The sequence below is a fragment of the Crocodylus siamensis genome, chromosome 2 (genome assembly GCF_052110815.1).
Source record: "Crocodylus siamensis isolate JL-2025a chromosome 2, ASM5211081v1, whole genome shotgun sequence".
Classification (NCBI taxonomy): Eukaryota; Metazoa; Chordata; order Crocodylia; family Crocodylidae; genus Crocodylus; species Crocodylus siamensis.
In genome coordinates, this window is record NC_143396.1 from 204,152,518 (window position 1) to 204,164,707 (window position 12,190).

Here is a 12,190-nt window from a genome sequence, read left to right on the forward strand (position 1 = left end):
GCTGTGCTGATACCACCCTGCACTGCCACTGACTCCAAGGAGCAAGGCCGGGAGGGGGGGTGGGGAGTGGCGGGGGAGGAGGCTGTCATTCCCCCTGCCAAACTCCACATCTGGCTCCGTGCCACCTCTCCTCTGTCCCCATCATGGCAGCGCTCCATCCCCACCGTCATTCTTGATGGGCAATTTGTCCCGTACACAGCACTGACTGCAACTGTGCCCCACAAGAGTGTTATGGACAAACTGACAGACACACAGACAGATGGACTAAGCCCTTTATATATAGAGAGAATGCAATACTGAGTTGCTAAACCCACGAAGAAAAGAATGAGCACTCCATATGATACAATAACTGAAATAATTTCCTTTAATAAATACCACATTTACTTGAATGTATGATGAGGGTTTTTTTCCCTCCAATTACCATGAGCAGAAAAGCCCCTCATCTTATATTTCCATACCAGGAAAACTCCATGCTCCCTATTAAATACATTGACAATCATTAAACTGTTGCTATGGTGCTCAGTCATGGAAACCAACTACTGTGTGAAGTTGACTGAATGTAGCCCATGCTGAGCCTGCTGATAAAACACATGGCCCATACTGGGCAAACACACTGATGGGGTGTGTGGGTGTGTGTGTGGGGGGGGTGTTCTTTTAAAAAATGGGCAGTTGTTCCCAGGGGTACTGCAAGCTCTCCAGCTTTTGGAAAGGCCAGAGCAAGCTCTGATACCCTCCCCAGAGATGCTACATTTGATCTCAGCCAAAAAGGCTGAGATGCTGATGGGAATCCATGTATGTGTGTGTGCATGCGTGTGTTACAGTTGCTCCCCCAGGAGGGAACAAGCACCAGGCCTGGAGATACTGCAGTATCAGGCCAGAGAAAACTCTGACACCCTCCCCTGGTACCAAAAGATAGGTTAGTGCCCATTTTTCTCAGTTCCCTCTCAGCACCAATCCTTTTTCCAAGTCAAGGTGAGCCACTGCTTCAAATGCATTTCAACTTCCTCTTCACTCCCACAGATGAGCAGCATCTTTCTTTCCCATTTTCAATGATTCCCATTTATTCATGAGCCTTAAATGTCTGACAAACACCACCAAACTTCTGTGTAGTTGGGAGGCTCTGTCATCCCATCTCTCAGCCTGTCACATGTGATTGTAGAATCACAGAATTATACATAATGAAGGTTGGAAGGGACCTCGTGGGGTCATCTAGTTCAACCCCCTGCTCAAAGCAGGACCAGCCCCAGCTAGACCATCCCAGCCAAAGCTCTGTCTAGCTGGGTCTTCACAACCTCCAAGGATGAAGACTCCTCAACCTCTCTGGATAACATATTCCAGTGTTTTACTACCCTAAGAGTGAGAAAGTTTTTCCTTATATTTAACCTAAACTTCCCTTGTTGCAACTTGACACCACTGCTTCTTATTTTGTTATCTCCCACCACATAAAACAGTCCAGCTCCATCCTCCTTGGAACCACCCTTTAGGAAGTTGAAGACTGTTATTAAGTTCCTTCTCAGTCTCCTCTTCTCCAAACTAAATGAGCCCAGTTTCCTCATCTGCTCCTTGTAAGTCATGTGCCTCAGCTCACTACCACTTTTGTTGCCCTCTGTTGGACACTTTCTAATTTGTCCACATCCTTTCTGTAGTGGGGGGCCCAAAACTGGATACAGTACTCCAGATGTGGGCTCACCAGTGCAAAACAGGATGCTGTTAACCTTCTTCACAAAGGCATACTGTTGGCTCACTTTCAGCCTATTGTTCAGTATAACCCATAGGTCCTCTTCTGCAGAGCTGTTGCTTAGCCAGTTGGTCCCCAGCATGTACCGGTGAATGGGAATGTCCCATCCTCAGTACAGGACCCTGCACTTGTCTTTACTGAATCTGAAAAGATTTATTTTGGCCCAATCCTCCAATTTGTCCATGTCTCTCTGAATCCTAGCCCAACCCTCCACCATATCTACTATTCCCCCCAGCTTGGCATCATCTGCAAACTAGCTGATGGTGTACTCCATACCATCTTCTAGGTCATTGGTTAGTGTCACTCCCACCCTCTATGGGGTGGAGACAGACCAGGCAACCCTGCCCCTGATCTGCATATACATTTTGGAGGGTCCCAAGACCTGATTCTAGTCACAAGTGAGGGAACTAATTAGCACATAGATCCTTTGTCAGGGTATCTGGAGTATACACATAACTAAGCACTGTTTGGATGTGTATAGCTTGAAATACTGTTGATCCAACCCAATGAACTATAGGAAAAGTCATGAGCTTTTTGGCTCTGGACTAATATTATGCATAATTTGTACCATGTATAAGTAGGTATAAAGTTGTTTATAGAGTGCTAAAATTTGCAGCAGTCAGGGTTGGGGCAAGAGTCAGATGCACAGCAGCCTCCTGTTTCCCTCCCGAGTTTCTGCCTTCCTCTCTGTCCCATCCCCTCTCTGTACATGTAGCTCATTTCCATGTTGTAGCTGGGGAGGGAACAGAGCTTGAGTCTCACAGAAAGGGGAGGCAGGAAGGATTCAGTAGGAAGAATTTGGGAGTGCAGAGGGCAAGAGGGCTCTGGACCCCTCTCCCTCATCCAAAGTCTTCCCTGCTGTAGCAGTGGGAGGGGGATAAAATCAAGGCAACACTCTGATAATTAGATTCTAGACTTGGAAAATTATAATAATTTAATAAATTTTCCATATGTAGAATCTATTGGAAGTCATCTTATATTCAGGGTCATCCTGTATTTGAGTATATACAGTATGTACAGGGAAATTAACGTGACACCGATTAACTGAATCACATTTACAATAAATGTAATTATAATTCAGTGTTCTGTTTGTTACTGAACTATCTATACACACATGCTCTTTTATTTGGTGTATGAATAGCTTGTCATCAACACTTTGCAAAAATGTTATACTACATGTACATATTTAACAGCATTGCTCTGGATTTTATTTACCTTTTCCCCTTGGAGCTTCTGAAAGAAGCACGACAACTTAAGTTGCTCAACAGTAGCTTTAAATTTAATGTATCTGAGAGAAGACTGATTAACAAAGGTGAATTTTTTAAGCCTGCACACAAGTATGACAGGTACTATAACTTGTTTAAAGATGGATAAACAGATACAGAAATTGAGGCCAACAAGCATCTCCAGCTGGGCACTCCAAAAGTGAGGCACTGAAATTCATTGGCTCTTTTGACAGTTTAGCTGTAAGTGACCTGACAAATATCAACAGGAGAGCTGAGAATAGAATCCTGGAGTTCTGATGCCCATTTTATTTTGTCCTAATCATTGCATAACATCCCCTTTTTTTTCTCTATGCAAACACTAAACAACAAAAGCAAAACAAGTATCTTTGTTTAAATACTAATTTCTTTAAAGCTTAAGCCCATCATACTAAACACAAGTTTTTACAGACACTATTTCTTGAAAGAAAACATATTGTTTATTGTACAATTTCAAACCCAGGGTCAGATTTAAAACTGTGCTGATTTATACCAAAGAAAGACTTGGGGACTAAAATGCTGAACCAAAAATAAGGAAATGATTGGAAATTAACATAATCATAGAGCTAAAAAGTCATATCTGGAAAGAGCATCTCTACATGTATTGGCTCTTGTATTTTTTCATTATAAATCACAATTTACTCACACTACTGCACAGTGAATTAATATACAGAAAACTATGAACCAAATCTGTGCTTGTATTGGCTGCAACTGGGTGCAGTCTGCTTAATGAAAAGTCAGCCAACATTGGAGAGAACACTTATATACGATCCATTCACTTCCTGTCTGTCTGCAGATGCCGACAGGCTGTAAATCATTACATTCCCACTGGGCCCTAAGCCTACACCTGCATGCAGCCTTACTCATCAAATAAACCTTTCCCACTCTTCTAAGGAATGCTGCTGCTTTGCTTCTGCAGCTTTTCATAATCTAATCCACCTCAGATTTTGATTGTTACTACAGACTGTAAGAAAATTATGCATACTAATTATATTCAAATGTCCTTCCATTCATCAGCTGAAATTAAATTTAAACCAAAGGTCTCCACACTTTGCACCAGAATCTAACAAAATCATTGGAGGTTTAAACTGACACAAGAAATCTTCCTATTTATCTCAGAGAGTTTTGCCATTCAAATGAGCTGGAAGGCCCGTTCTGAGAGCTATGTTGGGAATTTCCTTCTCTCCTTCTTTCTGGCCTGGCTTATCCATAAGTACAAATAGAGACTGCAAGGTGATCCCTGATAGACTTCTAAGAGCACTATTTCCTATTTTTCCCAAGGAAAAATTAAGTACAATAACAGAAAGATATTGAAACTGCTCAATAGACTATAATTTCTGAACGAACGACATCTGGGGGCTGATGTACCAAAGGGAAAAAAAGGTTTTATAGCCACGTAAGAGGAATTTCCATTCTTTTTGCTGAGCAGACAGCTTAGCTGCAGTGTATTATATCACCAGAAAAACAGTAGATCTTGTATACACACATATATTTGCATATAATTTTGTTTTCTAGAATGTAAACTTTCTTTAGGATCTTCACACATATGGAGACAGATCCTGCTTTTCTTGCATCATTTTTGCATCAGTGAAATACCAGTGATTTCACTGGAGCCACTCTTACTTTATACTTAGAAAATTGGATCTGCACAGTCCTATTGATTGGAAAGAGACTGTTGTTGGTTGCACAACTCAGTTTCATCCCCTGTGAAATTCATCTGTCTTTCCCAAAGGCTGTCAATTCACTCATGTGAAAGTAGTCTGTGTATACAGTTTGGCCCACTGCATGTATTGAAACTGCACAATATAATTGAAGGTCAGAATTCTGTTTCCTATACAATCAGAAGTCCGGGAGTTTTTCAGGGCTATTGAATACTGATGACCATTTGTTTCTCCCCTACGGAATACCAGTATAAACTACCAAAATTCCACCGAAGTCAACAGAGATACATTGATGTAAGTGAAAAGAAAGAAGGCAAAGTAAATATGTACCTTTACAGACTGATTAATAAGATTATTTAGAGAGAGAGAGAGAGCATAAGCTTCAGTGAACCAAAATTTACTTCAGACCCCTGATTTACAAAATACGACACTATCTTGAGAAAACTTCAGGGATAAATTCAGTGGTGCAATTCTGGAATAACTCTGTTGACTTCAATAATTACCCTAAGCCTCTTTAAATGGCAGCAGATATTTTCGCTTGTTTGTTTCCTCTGTCTTCCTTTCATAGCCAGAAAAAGTCTCCAGTCATTTCAGAACTTTAAAAGGTTTTGTTGTAGAAAGATTTCAAGTTTGCTAGGCCAGTGTAAGTTATTTTTTCTTTACCTAAACCACCTGTGTTGTGTGTCACATATCTTGGGCATGATCCAGCTAGAAGGCAGGGTAGGTTTAGACCTTATAGACTAATCAGAGAGAGAGCGAGAGAGAACAAACTGATGTACACACACACACTTTAGTTAATTTATAAAACTCAAATGTACCCTGCCTCCTACTTGACTTCAGAGTAACAAGCCGACCATGAACTTAAGTCTCATTTACTTGAATGGGAGTTTTATTGATTTCTACACACCAGCAGTAGTCTGAGAAAAGTGTGTTTTGAGACATTCACGGGAGGAACATAATGGTGAATTGATAAGTCTCTCTGTTTTCAAGGAGAGAAAGAGGAATACACTTATGCTGGGTGCCTCTTTCTTCTCTAGCTACTTAGGAATCTGTTGAGACTCCTTTTTAGTACCATAGCTTTGAATTCCTCTTTTGAGAAGTAGGCCCCAAAGAGTGTCAGTATAGTTACATTGATATTTTGATTAAACAGGTTTTAAAACAAGCAAAGCCAATGCCTACTTAACGTTTTTTTTCTTATGGGTAATTTAAAGCAGTATCATAGAAGTGATAGAAAATGTTAATAAAACTATGTTAAATCTCACGACCATACTAAATACAGACCCTGTTCTAATCATGCTTATTTCCCCTGTAGCTAGATTTTAGCATAGTTAAAGCAACACTGCTATTACATACCTGTCACTTAAATTACATAATACTGATATTTTTCCTTCCCAGTGTTTTCTGTTCTGAAATTTAGTAGACTACGGAGAATATGCAGGTCCCAAACTGGGGCAGAATATTTTTGGAAACGGGAGGTTGGGAAGAGCAACAATTCAAAAGGAGGAGCAATTACATGTTATTCTATTCCCAAGCTAGTTTAAATCAGGGATGAATTATGGGCCATATCTTGGCTTTTTTTGTTTAATTAAATTCCCATTGACTACGGAATGATAAATAGATTAATCAAACTGTTGTGTTTCTTTTTAAGGCAAGAGGAGCAGTGCTTAATAAGGGATAGTACAATATGGCTTAGCATTTATTTTTTGCATTTGTGGAGTACTGGAAAACAGTTCAAACGGGAGAATCCAAAATATACAACCCAATGTGGAAAAATCATATGTTGTAGATAAAATTCTGTATTTGTTCTCTTATAGAGATGATGGGAGATTTCCCAATGCAGAAATTTTTTGAGCTCCAAATGTTTTGTTTGAAACATCTTGGATTCAGTGAACTTTCATTGAAAGCAATCCTGCCTGGATTCCTGGAAAGTCTACTGTGGGGTTGTATGGTCCCCACACCTAGGGTAGATGAAGCTGGCCGGCCTCCTGCAGACAGTGGACCCTGAAAGCTGCAGGGTTTCCACATCCAAGTAGTGCATTGGCAGGTGTACCAGAGAGCCAGAGAAATAGAGAATGTCTTGCAGCTGCTGACTGAAATTGCAATTCTTGTCTTTTTCACTGCTTTTGTTACTAGTCTGACCAGTTTCAGGCTCCAAAACATTTCTGGTTTGGTTTAGGCTTAAATGCAAACTTTTTCTTTAAAAGAATAATAAATAGTAATTCTTTGTTGAATTATAATAACATTGGGCCAGCTTGCAAAATCCTTTTCACACTGAATAGTTCCTTACAATAATCCTCCAATGAAGCCAGATCAAGACATATGAAAGCCAAATCTGTTATGACTGAAATCAGTCCAAAAGATACAGAAGAATCAGGTTTAGACCCTGGAGTAACAGCAAATTTACAGAGAAAATTGTCTCAGTTACTTTTAAAAAAGGAATAGAATTGAATATTGTAAGAAAAAAAGAATTCAACCTTAATTCCTGTTCAAAACTAAATTTTTCATCTCTGTTCCCCCATACTTCCCCTCATAATATGAATTCAGCAGACAAATATCATCATTATAGTAATGCAGGTTAGATTACATTATTTGAACAACTGCCCACAAGTTGTTTTATGTAACCCTTGATTGGCATTTGCCTTGATCTTGGCTAATCTAAATGTTAGCATGAAGACATGCTGAATCTGGTAGGTCTCTCAGTAGCTGATCCTGTTTAAAATGTAAATATTCTTTAAATGTTTTTGCCTACCTGGATGCAATCCTTCCAAGTTCCAACAAACAAAGACATACTTCTCTTGGCTGCTTGTGAAGGACTGTAAAAGCAAAATAGAAATGAAAAACTATTTTACAAAAAGGGTATTTTAAGGATCTTGGTGATAAGTTTATTAGTGACCATTATCAACTTCTTAACTCTGAACCCCTTCTCAGGCAAATTATCCTCTGGCTTCCAAACCAGTTTTGACTGAATTATTACAGAATTAAGACTCAAGACTGATGTTTTCAAAGGATCTAAGGCGTTTAGACACTCTAAAATTTTCCTCAAGTTCCACTGAAAATACCACCAGATAAAAATGCTTATACTATTCAATGAGATACAAATTGTTCATAACCATATAAAACGAATGGAGTATTCCTACTGAACAATGAAACCTAATGACACGTCAAAGAAATTCTGTATCACTTTTTATAATTTAAAAAGTTAGTGTTCCACAGGATATCATTTTTCTCCATTTAGTTAAAGCAGCAAATATTAAAAATGTATAACTGAAAGAAAAATGTTCTGCAAACATGGTCATGAATTCCTTACGCATACAAAACTCATGTTGCTTTCTAATGGAGTGCAGGGTATTCAATGAACTTACCCAGTCCTTAAAAGAAATATACTTACCTTTAATACTTGCTCCCTAATGAGATGCATCTAGACAAGTTGTCATGCCTGAGTCCAGGGCAAGACCAGAAGAAACATCCCAAAGTTTTGAAAATTTAAGCTTTGGAAGCAGCTGTAGCATGTTATGAATCTCTTAGGTAGAAGTTCCACTATGTTCCATGGTCTTTGCTTTGCAAAACTCAGAGATAACTCCTCCCAGAAAGGTCAGGTGAAATATATAAGGAAAAATATACCAAAATTGTGCAAAGAGGCATACTGGATAGTGGCAATCTATTTGATTATGCAGCATCAGACAATAAAAGTTATAGGTGCATTGTTTCCTTTTCTCAAGAAATACCTGCTATAATGGAATCCTGCTCTTGCAGATAACTTTAGGCATAGCTAGATATGGACAAGTTTCCCATGGATCCATGCCCAGAAACAGGATCTAGTTCTTAAAAAATAAACAAATTATTTTCACATGAACCAGCAGAGAAGAAGCTTCTGTGTTGGACATGCTGGAATACTTAAGGAATTAGCAGACTGATCTGACTCAAACAGGAAAAAAAAAATGCCAATGGCCAAAAGTACTAAAGGTATGAGAGCTAGGTATCTCCTAAAACAAGATATTCAAAGAAGGACAGATCCCCACTTGATATAAATTTTCATTGTGCCATTGGCCTTAATGGAAACATGATCATTTACATGAACTAATGATCTGGCTTACAGACTTTTATAGTTTCATTCATGCTGCAGTACCTAGAAAAAAAAAAATCAATGCATTTTCCCCCATTTCCAGAAGGAAAATTGCTTAGCATAAAAGTATAGAGGCAGGGCTCTGGGAAAAGAATTTCCACCATATAGCCATCTGTTATTAGGATAAGAGACGTAAAGACGTGGCCAGTTGTTCTTTCTCAAAATCCTTCCTTGCCTCAAAAAAATTATATATAAAAGACTTAATCTGATCAAGGAGTTGTAATATTAAAAAAAGTTACACTCATGGCACCAGATTCACGTTCTGCTATTTTTACTTGACAATACTATTTTGATTTTAAAAAAAAAAAAAAAGGTCAGTTATACAAAATGTATCTCAGTGTTAAATATACCTCCAGCTAAAAATGGAAAGCCATTTCCAGCTTATACATACACACATTTTACTGAAGGTTGAGGGAAAATCTGAGTCGTGTAGTTTTGGTCAAAATATTTGTAAACATAATAGGGAGAAGGTTTCAGTGAAAAAAAAGCAAAGTCTGTGTCAGTATTCAAACTTCCACTTATCAAATTAAAGCAATGCACTTCAGTGAGACTCACAATATTCCAGACACATTTCATGCATTTCATGATGATCAACGTGAAACAGTGAAATCATTGTTAGAGCATGGCAAGCTGTGCAGGCAATGACCAACCATAAAAACAAACATCTGGTGATGTGATAAGAAAACAGTGATGCAATACTTCTAACAGCACATGTTAGCATTCCTGAGGACTATACAGGCATGCAAATTCAGGAAGTTCAGAGGAAAACAAAAATTCTGTATAGAATACAGGGCCTACTAGAATCATTTAGATTCTCAAAACAAAATTCTTACATTACAAGAAGCTCTGTTTAATTGCCTATTTATTGCCAGTAAATCTGTGAGATTAGGAGTTAAGTGAAGACCTTAAAGCAATGGTTCTCAACCTTCTGAGACTCGAGGCACTCTTCAAAAAACGACAGCTCTTAGCTTGCATTCATTTTTTGACAACAGAAAAATAATAAATCAATTCTTCTGTTGCAAAAAAAGACCACAACAGGTCAGAATGTTTTGGACATTGTGGATTCCTATTTGAAATTGTTGGGTTTATCTTGTGAATCATATGCAGAGTGCTTGTACACCTAACTGCTTATATTGTGCAGCATCCCACAGTACCCTTTAAAGGATTTCATGACAGTCTGGTTGTGAACCACTGATCTAGAGTCAAAAGACCAGTGTTTTACTCCTATCGCTCTTACAAACTTTCTATGAGACCTTGGGAAAGTCATTACAAGCAAAAATTTCAATGAGCAATGATTTGAAGTGCTTCAATTTTGGATGCTCAACTTGGGACAACTTTTACTTCCCAAAAACCAAGAGGAACCCAATATTGTTACCTACTTTTAAATACTGGTTGTTCTCTACTTTGCTCTTCTGCAAAATGAGACAAATAACTTCTCACAGAGATGCTATGAGGCTAAACATAATGTTTATAAATGTTTTGTATCTTTGATAAAAGGTATACGCAAATCCTCTGAAATCTTTCTTGTTAGTGTGAAGTCCATTTACTTTTTCATTTGAAAATGCTATGAAAGCAAACATATCTGAATGATAATGTGGAAATGAACAGGGAAATGGATAGCTGTCTGTGGGTTTGAGCTGAATGCTTACATATTACCTAAACTGCAATAAGTTAGGAATATTGTTTAATAAATCTATACTCAAGGGTTAAAACCAGCTCTGTGATAGCAGCACATAAATTTACATATTTATTTTTTTAATATAGAATTTAGCCTCTCATGCATTTTCATTATCATACAGAATTATATGCTATATATTATATAAAAACAAGTAATACAGTTCATGGATTAGAGGAAATTCCTTTTTGGAGTGAGTGATTACAGATTCAGATAGAAATCTAACATCTGTACTTATGGTGTGCTTTTGCTTCCTGTGGGAACTGCATTCATAATTTTCTGAATTACTTACTGGAATCTGAATTAAGATAGGCCCTTAAATTAGAACTAACACTTCAAATTTCTGACCTGAAAGTTTATCTGATCTTATATACATAAAGCTGCATACATGAATAAATACCATATTTATTACAACTATAACTAATATTCAGTTTGACAATCCAGGAATTATAAGCAGCAAAATAAGACTGAAGGTACAAATTAATTTCTAATGCACTATACTATGTCAACAGAATTAAACCAAAGTAAGTAAAGACCATTCTGCCTTTACTTAGGGACAAGTTCTCTTCTCATTTATACCCCTGGTTAGTATGGATGCATAAATATAAAGAAGGAGATATTCAAAATTCCTTGCCAACAATTCACTCTGCCTTTCAGAAGTATACCATTACGAGAATATATGTTTCTTATTATTTTACAAACTTACCTAGCTCGTATGACTTTTTAATCCCTTATGTATTTTGCATATAAATACAAGAAAACTTCTGTTGGGGAACTGTTATCAATATCTGTGATTAATTATTTTGAAAAAAAAGTTGTATTTGAAATTAATTTTCTTACTACACATATTTAACTCTTTTCTAATAATAATAGGATAGCAACATTATAAACTAGCACTAAGACAGTTATGACCAAACTGTAACATATCTGATACCACAAAAATATAGTAAAAAAATTGCTGAGGTTGAAAAAAATCAAGCACGTAATCCAGGATTAGAAATGATAAAGTTAAGGTTGTTCATGTAACTTTAAGTTAGACTTGTATGCATTTCCATTATGATGCAGGAACTTTGGGTCATTCTGTACACCAGAGAGATGGCATTCATTTGATTGACAGCTATTAAACATTTTTTTATCCTCTTAGGGCAATATGTATTCACACGTATAATTTGCTGTACACCATCCAAATCTTCTCCTGAAATATAGGATTACTGATTTTTACACAAACTTTTCTACAGTGTACTTATCTTAGTCCTTTATAAAATACTAATGAACTTCCTGGATGCATCTACATATGCACTTTAATGCACAGTGACCTATTTTAATGCTCATTAAAATGTCACTAAAAACCATGCTCTTTAGTTAATAGGCATTAATATAGGCTAATGTGCATAAAGCATTAGTTAAAAACCATAAGTGCAGAGGCTGCTCCAATGCACTGTAATTACAGTGCATCAGAGAAGACTAGATTACTCAAATCTGGTAGAGTGTGGTAATTACCGTGCTCTAAACCAGCCTCTGCGACTCAGGTATCAGTATCCTCATGGTTCAAAATGGTGGCAGGGGTGCTTGAACTAAAGCTCATTGAAAAAGTTTTAATTCAAACACTCCCATTGCCATTTTTAAGCACAGGGATGCTAATACACAAAATGCCATGGTGCTTTAATTAGAGTGGCTCTCAGAGCTACTCTAATTAAAGAGCCAACCCCCACCCTCAAAGCACGTGTATAA

The 12,190-nt window shown here is 37.6% G+C and overlaps 1 protein-coding gene across 2 annotated transcripts in view; it reads right to left on the bottom strand.

Moving 5' to 3' along the window:
• Nucleotides 1-12,190, bottom strand: part of GAS2 (growth arrest specific 2) — a 172,026-nt gene that overhangs the window by 72,847 nt on the left and 86,989 nt on the right. For both annotated transcript variants that reach the window (XM_090032841.1, XM_090032840.1), the window contains exon 5: nt 7,411-7,474. In XM_090032841.1, the coding sequence (XP_089888967.1) occupies nt 7,411-7,474 (64 nt within the window). The remainder of the gene's footprint in view (nt 1-7,410; nt 7,475-12,190) is intronic.